Genomic DNA, 15,892 nt, shown 5'->3' with positions numbered 1-15,892 from the left:
CAAGAAACCCTCGGATTCATCCTTGAATCCATCCCTCTCCTTGGACTGACTGACTGTTCATCCATTTAACAACACACAACCAAACCAAGATGACATCAACCACCACCAGCGTCGTCCAGAACATGTTCTCCCTCGAGGGCCACACTGCCCTCATCACCGGTGCCACGCGCGGCATCGGTCAAGCCGTAGCCATTGCCCTCGCCGAGGCCGGCGCCGATATTCTTCTCGTTCAGGTCGGTTCCGTTCCATCCTCTATCTCCGTCATACCCTTATTCCAAAGAAAACCAATCTCTAACAACCAAACCCACACCACAGCGCGACGAAACCTCCACCACCACCCTCAACGCCATCCGCTCCCTCGGCCGCCAGGCCACCATCTACAAAGCCGACCTCTCCTCCCCCACCGACGTCGCCTCTTTGGTGCCACGCATCCTCTCCGACGGACACACCATCCGCATCCTCATCAACTGCGCCGGCATCCAACGGCGGCACCCCTCCCACCTTTTCCCGGACGCCGACTTCGCCGAAGTGATGCAAGTCAACCTCAACACCGTCTTCACTCTTTGCCGGGACGTGGGCGCGCACATGTTGGGTCTAGACCCCCACCCCGTTACTTGCCGAAAAGGGTCGGTGATCAATTTTGCTTCCCTCCTCACGTTCCAGGGTGGGTTGACGGTCCCTGCTTATGCGGCGAGTAAAGGGGCGGTGGGGCAGTTGACCAAGAGCTTTGCGAATGAGTGGACGAGTCAAGGGGTGACGGTTAATGCGATTGCGCCGGGGTATATTGAGACGGAGATGAATGAGGCGTTGTTGAGGGATGAGGAGAGGTTGAAGAGTATTAGTGCGAGGATTCCGGCTGGGAGGGTAAGTTCATTTCATTTTGCTCCCCTTGACACTGTTTATTATTCTGGTGTGACGTTTTTGGTGGCTTGACTTGCTAACGTGATGGCTCCGGCCGTGTTCGGTGTTGTAGTGGGGAAGTCCGGAGGATTTCAAGGGGACGGCTGTGTATCTGGCCAGTAAGGCGAGTGGTTACGTGAGCGGCCATGTGTTGGTTGTTGATGGTGGGTGGATGGGACGGTAAGTTGGGAAGAATGTGTACCTGAAGCAACAGTGATGGTACTGGATGGAAAAGAATTGCATGATGATATTTGTTGCCTTTTCAAAAGTGACTAACTAGAACTATTCTGTTGTTCGAGTATGCTTACAAGTTCAAAACATCTGACCTCATTGATATTTACCCTCTTCTGACATGCATATTCCGGGGAGTTCATACCGTCACAGCTAAACTGCTGTTGTCCGGGCAGAGACTACCTAATCTCTAACCGAAGCCATAACGCTCTCCATCCAAGGATAGACAGCCGAGTTTGCCAGGGGGTATCCCATGTGCAAAGCACCAGTGAAGAAGCGAGCCTCCTTGGGCGAGCCGTATTCGAGCAGCATCATGGAATCTTCGATGGGCATCAAACCATCTTGGGTACCCTGCATTTAACCGTCAGTTGACTGTCCTAGACACTTTCAATAATGAAACGGTGAAGTGGATGGAAAACTCACATTGACCAACAAAAGCCTAGTCGAAGGCTTATCCAAAATCCCATTCTCCAACAAAGAGAACTTCTTCTGCACACCAGCCTTGAACTCCTCAACCGAGTTATACCCATGCTTCATAGCGAAAGCAGGCGTGAGTCTGTCGTCACACATCTCCAGTTAGCAAAACCAAATCACCACTCTAACCTCATCCCTCAAAAGTAAGTAAAAGAAGCAAGACTCACTGAGCAGGATACTCATGCCCATCCACCTTCTCCAACCACTTCTCATCATAAAAATAATGCACCCCCGCCCCCTGCGCCACCACGCCCGCCAGTCTATGACCATGCGTATGCGCGATCCTCACAGCATAATACCCGCCCGCACTCAATCCCCAGACCATGACCCTCTTCATATCAAACGCCTTCTTTCCGCTGCGATACTGGTAAGTACCCATCCACTGCAACAGACTCTCCCACAACCGATCCGGACTCTCCGGGTCCGTCGGATCAGCAGGACAATCCGCCGTCCCCGGGATCTCCACCACCACGACGGCCCACCCACGAGCGAGGAACTCGTTGCAGCGGACCGTGTTATCGGGGCGGTACCCGTCGAGGCCGGTCATGAGGATGACGGTTGGGTAGCCATCAATGTTCACGTCTCTTCCGGGAGCAGAAGAAGCAGCAGAAGCAGCAGGACCAAAAGAAGCCTCAGAAGAAGCAGAACCGATAGTAGTAGAAGTACCAGCAGGAGGAGGAACCCGCACATAAACGGGAATTTTTTCCTTTTCCCTCTCACCCCCCTGTTCTTGCTGCCTTCTCTTGACAAACGGCACTTCGACCTCCTCCAGGGGACTTTCTTCCCACAGTTTGCCCGCTTTCAGGTAGACCTCCTTCTGCTTCTGCCAGGCATCCCACTTCGTCTGGTCGTTGACTTTCGGGAAGGAAGTGATGTAGGGGAAGCGGGCGATGCGGTAGAGGCAGCAGGCGCGGAGGTAGAGGGCGGAGGCTTGCTCGCCGAGTTGTCTGCGTCTCTGCTGCTGCTGCTGCTGCTGCTGCTCCGGTTGGAGAGATGGGGGGTCAATGTTGTTGTTGAGCTCGGCCACGAGTTTGTCGCCCTGTGCAACCAGCTTTTCGGCTACCCCCGTGGAGAGGAAGGTTCTGGTCCACTCGGGGGAGGTCATGTCGTTGAGGTTAGCCTTGATGAGGGCGTCGAAGGAGGGGGCGAAGTCTTCGTAGAGGCCGTCGTGGAAGGGGTAGAGGGATTTGGAGCACTAGATTGAGTAGTAGGTGAGTTTAGCATTGTGTTACCTTGGTAGGGTCGCGCTTGGAAAATGGCGATGTGAAGAGACAAAAACCATTGTGGTGCGGTGCGCAATGCATAGGCTATGGAAGCGATGTGTAAAAGCAGTTGAATTGACTTGAGGTGACGATGGTACTGTTTTGTTTCCCCCTCACCCTCCCTCCGATGCTATGATGATCCCTTTTGACACCGTAAAGCAGAAACCGAAAATAGTAAAACACACAAGAATGAAGAAGCCAAACAACCAATGGCACAGAGGAAACTTACTGGGAACTTCCACTTGGTCTCCCACAGCGCCTTGATCCCATCATGATGGGGCATCCTTGCCTCAAATGCCTCGTCGCCCATGAGCCAGTGTTCGGGAGTTTTGCCTAGTCCGCCCAAACCGCCACAACCAGGCGGAGCCTTGAATTGCATCCCGCCGCGTCCCGCCGAAGAACCCTGCTTCTGCTCCTGCTGCTGATCATTGTTGACCTGATGAGGAGACATGTTGCATGAGTACCCAAAGGAGCTTGATGAAAAAGGAATCTAGGGCCACATAGGCCGTATGAAAAGAGAAAGAAATGCCGAGAGAGGAAGTAATCAAAGAGATGAAGCCTCTTTAGAGAGCAACGCGAACGACCCTCTGCTTGGCGAAAAGAGGAACTCCGTCCTTGGATCCGGCGCGGGCCACGGCCGTAGAGATGCTTCTTCTGCGGCGGCGAACGGGCGAAGTGCCAGGCTGCTCGCGAACCCTGAGTGATTTGGTGTAAGTTGGGAGGAACAAAATGTGTTGTAGATGGTGGGATGGGTTAAACTAACTGAGATTGAAGAAGAGCAAGGCGCACGCGCGTGATGGAAGCGTGGAGATCTTCGCCCATTTTGACTGATGGAATGTGCTTCTTTTATAGATGGATAATGCTGTCGCTTTGACCAAGGTTGAGACACTCGCTTGCAGTTGCTGCGTGTGTGCGAGTGGACGGGCAGTTGGGGATATCCGATGTGCTTTGTATGTGCCAAAATGTGCTGGCAGGTGTAAAATGCCGGCCGGGTATGTATGAGTTCGGATGGGATGAGGATTGGTGAATGGTATATGACTTTCACTGAGCGATGCTTTGCGGGTCTTATAGAATGATTATGAGATGGAAGAAGATTCAGAACAAAGAAAGTCTAGTCAGCCGACCAGAAACCCGGGAGGGGGGGGGACCAGATGAGTTATTATACCGGATTCTGGAAGCCCGGTGTGGGGGAAAAAGCGAGACACTAGAATGGCTTGACATATTACCAAGACGGAAAGCAGGGAGGTGGTCCCGTGGTGGGTGTGTGTCTCCCTCATGGGGTACGATGCCGAAAGGGATATCCCCAGTCTAATGAGATGGTCCATCGGGGAGATCCCGTTTCTCCCTTCCTGGGAGAGGGCCCGGATAGATCCATCCACAAGCAAACCAAAACCAGGCGTCGCCCGGCGGGGACGCCGAAACAATGCACACACCATCTCACAATATGGTAAGCCTTGTAATACCTCACTTGAGACGTACCATTGACATAGCCAGCAGCTGCTGCTGTTCCCCAGACTGGATGCCGGAAACTTGAGCAAGCATCGCACAGCCGACTTGCAGAGCAGCTGGAGAGCCCTTGAAGTCTAAAGAATCCGAGGCTTCTAGCGCGGAAAGGAGCGAGTGGACCTGGCAAGCCTGTTTTGAGGAAACGATGGAGAAGGAAGAAAAGGTTTGAACCATTCCGGATCCAATATCAGTCTCGGGTTTATTAGCAGCCACTATACCACCGGGGATTGGCCTTGGGCGACTGGATTGGCGACGCTGTGGTTGGCTCCGAGAATCACATGTCAGATGATGACTGACGGTGAAAGATGCAGAAGTGGAGAAAGCCCAAGGGGTATGACGATCTCGCTTCATGGTCGGGCAGGGGGGTGGGAGATAGCCGGGTCGGGGGTTCCTGGGGTATTTGCCAAGGAATCTTGGAACAGCTGACCCAAGTCAATGCAAGCTCCGGTGCATTGACCAGCCGGATCGCAGGGTACTGTCACGGGGGGATTTACAAAAAGAGGGTCTTGTTACGTGATAAGTTCTTTTTTGTATTTTCTCCGTACGAACCTTTTACGAAGCCTGCGAACGCGCTGTTGATAGCTGTATTTTAATGAATTATATACGCGTACTGACCTAGCCAATTATATCCAACCCCAATATATTATATATAGCGTAGGCCAAATATATATATATTATATATACTAGGAAAATTATATTAATTGAATTAATTGTAAAGAAGATGAGAATGAGGAAGAAAATTAGAACTTTTAAAAGCTTAGGGCGGCTAGTCTTAAATATATAGGAATCCGTCCCCAATTATCCTTCTTATTAGGCTTTACTAAGTATTTAATTTCTTCGTATACTTAGCTACTTTCTATTTTAAATAACCTCTTCCTTCCTATTTTCGTAGGCTTCTTTTGTATATATATTGATACTTTCTTTTTCGAAGGCTATATATTAGGTAAGTGCTCTATAGTATGGGCTTATTAATTAGGGATTGGTATTGAATTTTAATATATCCCCCCCTTTACTTCTTTTTACTATTAAGACCTAATTAGGTCGAATGATTTATTTATTTATTTTACGAAGGCTTCGTTATTATTTTAATGCTCCTTATAATAGTAGTTGGAGTAGCGGCGGTATTATTTATATTATATTCCGTTAAAAATTCCCGGTTTAATTCCTTTATAATTTCTCTTTCGAGGTCTGTTAGGTCGCTATCCTATATTAAATTAATATAAATTTAATATATAAGTAGTATAATATAACTAATTTACTTCTTCCTTATTTAGAGGGGGGGTAGGCGTATATAGAGGCGATGGTAATTCGAAGAAATCGGCAGCGGGTTTTACCTATTCCGGAATATATTATAGAGGGTTTATAGGAATTTTAGAATTATTAATAAGAGTACTATTTATTCATTTAGTATAAAATACTTCGAAATTGCAGCTTTCTTTATTTATTTAATTTTAAAAGTTCGAATTAAGCGCTCGCTAGACGGTTCGAACTCCCGAAAACTATTTAGTAGATTAGAAACCGTTTTAGGGAGGTTAGGTTGGATATATAGTTAGTATATATAATACTACTATATTTGTATTTAATAGTATAATTATTTATATTGCGTCGCTAAGGAATACTTATTAGTAATAATATTTGTAAATTCTAATCTAATTTTAAATATATAAGTAAACGTTCTCTTAGTATAATAAATTCTTACTTATATTCGCACTTGGGGAATTGTACGTCGGATTACTTATTATTAGTATATATAGTGTATATAAATTGAACTAGTATTATAAATAAATTAAATAATAGAAGTCGTTACTATATATTTTTATAAATTTATTATCGGTATTTTTCAATTATTATATTAAATGAGCCTATTTTATATAGATTTATATAAATTTACATTATTCGTTTGAAAGTACCGGTAATAGCATTTAATAATATTACTTTTTATTTTAATAAATTTTAAAAGCGGCTATATTACTATCAGCGGGATAAAATATAGTCAATGAATATACTAAATCTAATTATATTAATAGCGTATACATATATTGAATATAAGGGTTAAATAATTGCTTCCTTATAGCTTCTGTCTTTACTTAGGTAGGGTTACTAATAAAAGAATTAGAGTTAATTACTTAATATTTAGTTATAATATATTTCTTACGAAATATTAGATTCGTAAAGATGTATTTCTATTTTCAACCCTTTATAATTTCAATTTCGTGATTAATAGTCTAGTTTAGTATATATATTTAATAAGTAGATAAGAAGTAGAATTTATATTCTAGTATTATATTTAGACGTATTAGTAATACGTTTAAATAGGATTAGGTTATAGAAAAAATTATATTGTTGGTACGGGTTAATTGCGTTGAAGGTTATTTTCGTAAAGAATTTAGTTTTATTTAGTGGAATTATTTATTTTAATTCTAAATATATATTGATTATCCTTTATTAAATTAATTTATATTTTGTATATTAAACATAAGCTGTAAGATAATTAAATTTGAATTTAATTTAATATTACGATATTATATTGCGAATTGCGAAGGTATAAAAAGGAATAATTGGAGTATACGAAGTACGAAATTTTTTTTTTTTAATATTGTATTAAATTAAGTTTAGTATGTTCTAATATTTGAAAAAAGGGGGTATAAAGAGAAAGAAAGCGGGTATATAACTATTTTATTATACGTTTTAATTCCGATATAAGATGCGATATTTATATACCCCTTATATAATACTTATATAGGGGGAAGTTGTTGAATTTTAGTATTTTAGTTAGTTAAAAGAGTAGAGAGGAAGAGAGAAGGAAATTTTTCACAAGAAAGAATATAGGTTTTAGACTGTTTATAGAATTAGCTTCGTCCGAACTTCGAAATTATTTCGCTTATCGACTACTAAACGGTTATATATTTTTTTATTAATATTAAATTATATTTTTCATTCCAATTTTTAGTAGTATATTAATTTAGTATTTCTAAGTGCTTATATCCCTATTTAAATTTTATTTATAAACTTTTCCTTATTTCTTTCTTAATACTATTTTACTTTAGTAGTAGATATTTTATTTCAAATTTATATTTGCTTATTCTATTTAATTAAGACTAATTAATAACGATAGGGTAATTACCTATTATAAGTTTCCCTTAGACGCCTCGTCCTAATTTACGTAGCTTCGAGGAATTTATTAGCGTAAATATAATAGTTTTCTACGAGGCGAACTTAGGTAATTTAGGATATTATTATAGTATATATATTTAATATATTCTAATTTGATAATATATTCTTATATATATTTATTTATTTTAGGCCTAACTCCTTATAATAACGTTGGATAGCTATCTCCTAATAGGTTCTATTCTTAGTGAGATATTTTAATTGATATATAAATTTATAAAGTTTTAGGATAATAGGTGGAAAAGGATGTTGGAATCCTAATTTAAGATTGTAAGTACCTACTATATATTTATTATTATAATAGAATATTAGAATTTGGATTCTTAATTAATAATATTACCCCTTGTCTCTATAGTTATTATTACGGATAACGATTACCTTCCTAATTTGGCCGTCTAGGTTTCCTCGATTAACGATTTTATATAAGTATTTTTAAGAAATTTAAATTTCATAAACCCTTATTATAATAGTTTGGTTTATTCTTACGCTAAGGCGCCTTTTAATTGGTTGTATTCTTTCGTGTAATATTATTGGTTATATTAATATATTTAAGTATACCCTCTTCGAGATAGTATTTTTTATTCTTTCTTCCTTTTTCGTCTTTATTTTTAGTTATTTATCGATAACGTTAGATTATTTGTGTGTATTCCCGCTTCGAAATTTATATGCGTAATATTTATTAATATAATTTAAATTTACGAGAATGTTAAATTTGTTATAGTTTAGCGCTAGTTTATTAATCCTTATTAATGTAATACGAATTTACGAAAGTACTAAGCTAATTATTTGTTTAGCGCTAATTAGTTATATTATTTTATTTTTATATTATAATTTTATTTAAATTTGTACGATTACTTTACTATTGCGTTTTCTTCCTTTTTAGTATAATAATTAATTAATTCCTTTTTTCTTTCTCTTTTTTTTTTCCCTTCTTTTCTTTAGCTGCCGAATTATTTAATTACCTAGCGCCGTTATACGTTCTTAGGTACGTATGTTTAGTATATGTTATATTGTCTTTGAATAATAGTAAATCTTATTTTATATATAATTATTTTTACATTTATAAATTCATTATTATATTAATATAATATAAAGTCGATTACTTGAAATCTATTAGTAATATTATCTAGCGCTATTATATATTCCTATATACGTATATTTAATGTATATTATATTGTTTTTAAATAATAGTAAGTTTCACTTTATATTATAAATATGTTTACTTTTATAAAATTATTATTTTATTAATATAATACGAAGTCGATTAGTTAAAATTCACTAGTAATATATATTATAATAGATAATATTAATTTGGTTATATTTTCCTTTAACCCCTTTAGCGGTTGTACTCCGGCTTCTTTTGGCCGCCGTTATAGCCAGCTATTATTAACTATAATTATTTAGCGTAATTGTGACGGCTGGCACCACCAGTCGTCATGGATTCCATTCACGGGTGGCTTCCATTCACGGGTTTGGTTCAGATGGTTCAGGTTCTGGGCTTGGCCTGGCTCCCTCCCAGAGTTCAGGGTATAAAACCCAGTCCTTCTTCTCTAGCCTTCCCTTTTGGGGTTTCCTTCTTTCCTCAACTTCTTGTCTTTAGTCCAAGTTAGCCATTAGGGTAGTATAGTCCTTGCACCCGTACCCATCCCTGGCCACGCGTGACAGTAATAGGCGTTTATAAAACATTTATAATAAGTATTAAAATTATTATAAATTTTATTAATAGAAGAAGTCCGATTTAGCCGAGGTTAAAATTAAATCTTTGGAGGTGGTAGTAAGTTCCCTTTATAATTTTTATTATTATCATATTAATATATATTTAATATATAGAATAAGGCCGACGAAGTCCTTACTCTGGCTATAGTTATTAAGTATATACTATGTATAAAGTGTAGTGCCGATTGTATTTATATTATTCTTTTTGCCGTTTGTAACCAGTATTAAAATTCTGGCTATTATAATAATTATTACCTGGCCTTTGCCTTCTTTATTATAGTTTATTGCGTTTAGAATGCATTTCTCTACTTACGTATTAGAGTATAGAAGAAGGAGTGGTGTGCTATTAAGGTTATTATTATAGGCCTCCCTTTTATAGAAAGTTATATAGCCCCCTTTGTATATATATTTTAATTTATTAAATAATAAAAAATATTTCGATAAGGTTTTAGTACTGATGTTTTTATTTATATAGAGATTAATATTGTATTGTATGCTGGCCCCGCTTTCCGTTGTATAGAATAGGAAATTTAGTAGAAAGATACCTATATTGTAAAATATGTTGCGGTTATTATAGAATCCGTTTAAGCTATATAGGCTATTATTGAGGACGAGTCCGAATTGGATGTAAAATTATTTTCGTTTTTTAATTTTTAAATATATATTATTTATATGTGAAAGTTTTTAGGTGGTTGAGTGAAGGGTAGTTTCGGGATGGAGTTTTAAATTATTAAATAGATTGGTATTAATAGGGAATTAGAAGTGAAATTGGAAATGAATTTGAATAGAAGTTTTTGGGAGGTGGAATTTTGAATTAATTTTAATAAAAACTATTTTGAAGTAAAATTTTCGATTGAATTTGGCGAGAATTAATAATAAAATCGTTATTATAAAAAATAAGTTATTACTTTCTAAAAAAGTTCAAATATATATTAGTAGTATATAAAATAACTTTGCGTCCTTATAATTTAATATGAGTGTAAATAGTAAAAGCCTAATATATTTAGGAAATTTACGATTTTTTCCTTATTTATATAAATATATATATTATATATATATATATTACATATATAGTATATATATTCCCCTGTATATATTTACATATATGTATAAGAGTATTTAGAATAATAAATTTAAAATAGATTTTAATTATAATAAAAGAATTACTATTGGAATTATTTTTAATTTTTATATTGTATATAAGTTATATAAATAAGTAGGAATAATAAATTATATTATTTAAAGTATATAAATATTAAAATTTAATACGTAAGTTATATATGTAATATATATATAGTATATATATGCTCTTATATATATTTATATATAGATATAATAGTATCTACATTTGTAAGTTTGTAATAGATCTTGGTAATATTGAAAAATAAGGATTAAAATTATTATAAATTCTTATATTATATATAAAATATATTATAGTAAATTAATTATTTTATTTAAAGTATATAGATAATAGAATTATATATGTGCTTTATATATAAGTATATATGAGGTATATATATAAAATATTTTATATTGTTAGATAATGGAAATTTAAGTTTAATATAGTAAAAGTAATATTAGATTAATAATTAACCTAATGATAATCATTATAAGAAATTAGTTACGTAGGAGGATTGTCCCGAGTCCGATTTATATATTATTATCGGACTAATTTGGATTTACTAGAGGTTAAATCTATTTATTTACTCTTAGGACTTGCTATTACTAAATCTAAGTTAATTAAATCTAATTCGAGAGGTGAGTTTAGTCCTAATTAAGTATAACCTCAATTGGGTTGGATTTGACCTTTTATATATATGGCTATATATAAGATATATATATAGAGGTATTTATATTATTTAAAGGTTTATATATAAAGTTAATATAAATGTATAAATATTATTATTTATTATTATACTATAAAGAATTTAGAAAATATTGAAGAAATAGTAAAATTGAAGTACAGCGGATTAGAATTTATAAGATATCAAAAGAATAGTAATATTAAAGTAAAGTAGATTAGAAATATATATTGTTTCAATATTTGAGATGAAATTTAATAGCTTTATTTTTATTTATTTATTAGTTTATACGAAATATAAGGTCAGTATATAATATAAATACGTAAATTTACGATAGTTAGGATAAAAACGGAGTAGATCGTTGAGTTATTTACTAATTTCTATTTATAAATTTATTTCTTTTACTTTCCTTTCCTTTTAATTATTTCCTATATTATAATCGGTAAGGTATTTAACTTCCCTCCTTTAAGGACGTTTTTTCTAACCTTTAATATAATTATTATAATAATATTACAAATTGCTTTCTAAACCCTAACGTAAATAATCAATTATTAGTATTAAAGTAACTATATTATTTATATTAATATAATCCTTAATATTCTATACGTTTTTTTTCTTTTACTTTGAATTAAAACTAATTTTAATTTAAATATAGGATATAGTAAGCGAATTAAAATAGGAGGAATAGAGCGTATCAACGAGTAGCTAAGGAGCCTTATTATTAATGAAAGTTGTAAGTATTAACCTCTTTCTACTTAATATTTCACTCTTATATACGAAATATATACTAATATTATAATAATAGTATACCGAAATATTTTTAACATAGTAAACCTATACGATTAATTCGGATACTTTTATAACCTGGCGTAATATTCTAATCCGGGTTGGAACCCGGTTAAAGTTAATGCTAGTAAAGTTTTTTTCCTTTATATATATTGAATATATATTAATAAGTTTTAGCCAGTAAGAAATTCGAATTAACGTAAGAAGATACAGATGTAGCCTTGAATCCGAAGTATATTATTTCGAAAATTAATAATAGTATTTACCCGGTTATTATTAATAGTCATAAATAATACGGATATTCTTTTACCAAGAGCCCTACAATATAAATTACAATATAGTAAATATATATTAAAATATATTTAAGAATTTTATTAATTTTCTTTTAATTCCGCTGGCATCTTTATATATAATATTACGGATTTATAGCTAAAACCGATAGAGGCCCCTATACTTTAGGTAAAATTCAACTAGGCTGTAAATATATATATTTTTACTTATATTCCTTATATATTAATTCTATTAATAGTAAGCGCTCTTAGTACTTTAATTCGATATGTTTTAACCCGATAATAGCGTACCGTAGTCTTTTACCGCGCTCTAAAATCCGCTTAAACTATATAGGGGATTGCTTAAAAAATAAAAAAGATTATTTAGCGTAATTAAATTTTTAAAAATATTTATAATATACTTTTTTGATATTATATAAGTCCCTTCCTATACCTACTATATATATATATATAATATTAATACTTCCTATTTATAGACGGAATATAGCAAGGGCTTATATTATAACGAATTTGCCCTTATCCTATTAAGTAAACCCCTCTTAAACACCTGTCCCTTATATAATTACATTAATCCTAAAATTATTATAAATCCTCTTAATTCGTATATATAATTAATATATATATTAATTTATAATAAAATCCCCCTAATTTACTTTAAATTAACCGCTCTCTTCTACTTTAGCCTAATTTCCCCTTTCTGCCCTTTTAACCTAACTTCCCCCTTCTGTTCCCTTAAATTAATTAGAATTAGGAGGAGGAGTAAAAGGAATAGGGAAAGGAGGGTAAAGGTTAAGCGCTAGAAAAAAATTTAGTTACCCCTATTAAATTTTATATTTTAAAGGAGAAAATTGCTTCCTTAATTATTAGGTATAAAGAGGGTAGTTAAAATAAAATAGTTATTCTTCCCCCTCTCTCTCTAATAAACGTTCAATAAAGCTAAAAACATTACTTAATATATTCTAAGGGTTAAGAAATATAAGGTAAGTTTTTATTTATTATTAAAAATAATATAGGGAATATATATTAATAGTATTTAGGTCCCTACTATTTATAAACCTAGGTAAACGAAAAGTAATAATAAGAGAGCTACGTTTAATAGGAATATTAACTTATTACTTATAAAGAAGTAAGGGGAAAGGGAGGGAATTATTGGTAATTATTAATTATATATTCTATATATAATAGTAGAAGAATAGAGAGGGACCGGATAGGGAATTGGGAGAGAGCGGAGAGAATTAGGGGAGAGCGGAGAGAATAGAGGATTTAGACTAGGAAATGGGATTGCGTTGTTTTATAGCTAATATTGCGTGCGTTGTCTTATACTTTATATCGCGTTGGTTTGTATCGTTTCGTTAGAATATTATAAACATTATCACATATTATATATATATAAGACAATGTATAAATATTCTTTCCGTTTACATATATACGTAATATGCGTGACGGATGCGTAATTGTAATTTATATTTATGAACGTGCCTATTAGGTCTGTACAGCCGGTACTTTCGGCTTAAGAAAAGTGGAGTATGCACGGACCTTTTTGGTGCCCCCCGTTACCCACCCCGGATCGCATTCCCTGGCAGCCCTGGATGAAGCCGTCTGTGAGGATCCAGGAACACCGCCTACAAACCAGGGGCACATCCGAAATGAAGAGACAAGGTTGCAATTCATCAACAAATGGGGACGTAAAAGGGTCTCACATCCCAAGAGGAAATGTAGAGGTGCTGTTGCTGTTGATCGAAGGTCAAGATATCTGGAGCTTCTGTTATTGTTGCATAAACCGAACCGCCGCCCATGTGCCGATTAAAGGATGCCCGATTGACTTTGACTGCTGCCGCCATGGCCAAGGCAGCCGAAGTGCCCAACTTCACCCACCACCTGTACGCCGTATACACACCTACTTGAGGGTCAGTGGATATAAGAGGTCCACGAGGTCTTACAAGAGCGGTAATGTGGACGTAATGCGATCCCTTTCGAGATCCTCAGAGCTACTACCTATGTCATCGTCAACATAGCGACGGCCAAAGATTCACCATGTCTCGGGTGGCGTCATCAGCCGACGTCGTTTGTGCCGGATCCGAGTACAGCTGAAGGAAGCTTCGACAACAAACGAATCACACTCCAAGCCGCATCCGCAAAGAGGTCAGCATTCCATACTGTAGTCGGGAACAAAAGAAGATGATGATTTCGAATTTCAACAGGTAAGGGCATCCTAAGCTTTGCTCTTTGTGCTCTGATAGTAATGTGCCATTTCCAGACCCGCTCTCTTGAAGCCGCACTTGACGTAGAAGCCCTCGTTGGCTTCGCTGCAGTCGAGAATGGCCTTGTAGCAGCCCGTCTTCTGGGCGATGAAGTCCAGCGCCTGGATCATACGGAGACCAAGCTTCTTGCCCTGCTGATCCTTGGCGATGGCGATGTCCTCGATATGTCCGACTGACGCGAGATTGTGGATGCTGTTTTACCGAACATGTCAGTCAACTGCTGATTCAGAAAGACAGGGCAAACTCACAACTTGCGCTCAACCAACAGCGCGCCGGTGCCGACCACTCTGGGTGGGCTGCTGTTGGTGTCCTCAATGACGAGGATGAAGTAGCCACCGTCCTGTCGCGAGATCCAGTCGTAGCGGTCCTGGAACTGCTCCTTTGTGATGTCGCCCACCGTGGTCAGGACGCGAAGGCAGTCGAGGAAACCCGTGTCATAGTCGGACGGGCGAAGCGCGCGCAGCTTGTAGCCCTCGGGCAGGGCCGATTGCACCTCGGGAGAGAGGAGATCGGCAGAGAACAGTTCTTTTTGTTCGGCCATTGCGGAGGTATGATGATGTTTGGAAGTCGTTTCGTTTGGATGTCGTCGGTCTGTTGTTGGTTCTCGCAAGTTGGCGAAACGATTGGGAGCTCGACGAGAGAGAGAACAACAGGTGGTGGATTGTTGACTTGTCCTCTCGCTATTCGCTTATTTGATGATGTTCAGCGGGCGGGAGTAGCCGAAGCAGGCAGTGGTGGGGATGGACTCAACAACAACAACAACAACAACAACAACAACAACAACAACAACAACAACAACAACAACAACAACAACAACAACACGAGGCACGGGACTGACACCAGCAATTGCAAACCCGGCAATCTTTACAATCGTCGTCTGAATGAGTAAAAGGTAAGTAGTATCGCAAGCGCCAACAAAGAAATCAAGTCGGCGGCGCAATGGGATGTTGAAGCTTTGGGTTCTCACCTGCCAATGCACCTCACTCAGCTGTACAGTCGCGATGGACCGCTAGAGGTATCGGGAGCTGACCTGCTTGGCGGTTGGCCTGTAGCTGCCCCGCGGCCCCCGCCTTCTCAATTGATGGGGCATACTTCAGCCCTGTTTCATGCCACCAATAATTTCTTCGGATCAATGGCCACAACAGCAGCTCTACGGGCCGGCCATGCTAACGGGAGTCTCTTAAGACATGCGACTGAACACAGAAATACATAAGAGGTAAAACCAAGCAGGGGGACTGCAGATTATTTTCATCCCATACGGGACAGTTGCAGAGTGCAGATGAGCGGTGTGTGTTATCTCGAACTCCCGTCATTCTCCTCTTCAACGTTGAACGTCACGTCACAACTTCGACAATGGTATACTCGTCGCCACTAGCCAGACGGCGATTTTGTAGCCCTGACGAGTAAGTGGGCTGACAGCTAAACTGTTGGGAAAGGACTGAGGGGCAAAAGGGGTGCCCAAAACAAAGAAAAGCCTCAGCTTTCAGTTATTG

The 15,892-nt window shown here is 37.4% G+C and overlaps 4 protein-coding genes across 4 annotated transcripts; 1 reads left to right on the top strand and 3 right to left on the bottom strand.

The window, feature by feature from the left end:
- Positions 1 to 89: 89 nt before the first annotated feature.
- On the top strand, positions 90 to 1,084 carry B0H65DRAFT_417087 (2-deoxy-D-gluconate 3-dehydrogenase; the record flags this gene model as incomplete). The annotated part of the gene is made up of 3 exons (XM_062824065.1): positions 90 to 233; positions 316 to 864; positions 974 to 1,084. The coding sequence occupies 3 exons, from the start codon at positions 90 to 92 to the stop codon at positions 1,082 to 1,084; spliced, it is 804 nt and encodes a 267-aa protein (XP_062685857.1).
- Positions 1,085 to 1,314: 230 nt separating this feature from the next.
- Positions 1,315 to 3,177, bottom strand: B0H65DRAFT_504548 (Alpha/Beta hydrolase protein; the record flags this gene model as incomplete). Its single annotated transcript, XM_062827927.1, has 4 exons — positions 1,315 to 1,482; positions 1,555 to 1,687; positions 1,773 to 2,800; positions 3,097 to 3,177. 4 exons carry the CDS (start codon positions 3,175 to 3,177, stop codon positions 1,315 to 1,317), a joined length of 1,410 nt encoding a protein of 469 aa, XP_062685856.1.
- A 253-nt stretch (positions 3,178 to 3,430) lies between these two features.
- On the bottom strand, positions 3,431 to 3,689 carry B0H65DRAFT_504547 (uncharacterized protein; the record flags this gene model as incomplete). Its single annotated transcript, XM_062827926.1, has 2 exons — positions 3,431 to 3,563; positions 3,631 to 3,689. 2 exons carry the CDS (start codon positions 3,687 to 3,689, stop codon positions 3,431 to 3,433), a joined length of 192 nt encoding a protein of 63 aa, XP_062685855.1.
- A 10,482-nt stretch (positions 3,690 to 14,171) lies between these two features.
- Positions 14,172 to 14,940, bottom strand: B0H65DRAFT_562492 (acyl-CoA N-acyltransferase; the record flags this gene model as incomplete). The annotated part of the gene is made up of 2 exons (XM_062830204.1): positions 14,172 to 14,591; positions 14,648 to 14,940. 2 exons carry the CDS (start codon positions 14,938 to 14,940, stop codon positions 14,351 to 14,353), a joined length of 534 nt encoding a protein of 177 aa, XP_062685854.1. The 3' UTR covers positions 14,172 to 14,350.
- Positions 14,941 to 15,892: the final 952 nt, after the last annotated feature.

The sequence above is a fragment of the Neurospora tetraspora genome, assembly GCF_033439725.1.
Source record: "Neurospora tetraspora strain CBS 560.94 chromosome Unknown B0H65scaffold_1, whole genome shotgun sequence".
Classification (NCBI taxonomy): Eukaryota; Fungi; Ascomycota; class Sordariomycetes; order Sordariales; family Sordariaceae; genus Neurospora; species Neurospora tetraspora.
This window is presented reverse-complemented; position numbering and strand designations above follow the sequence as displayed.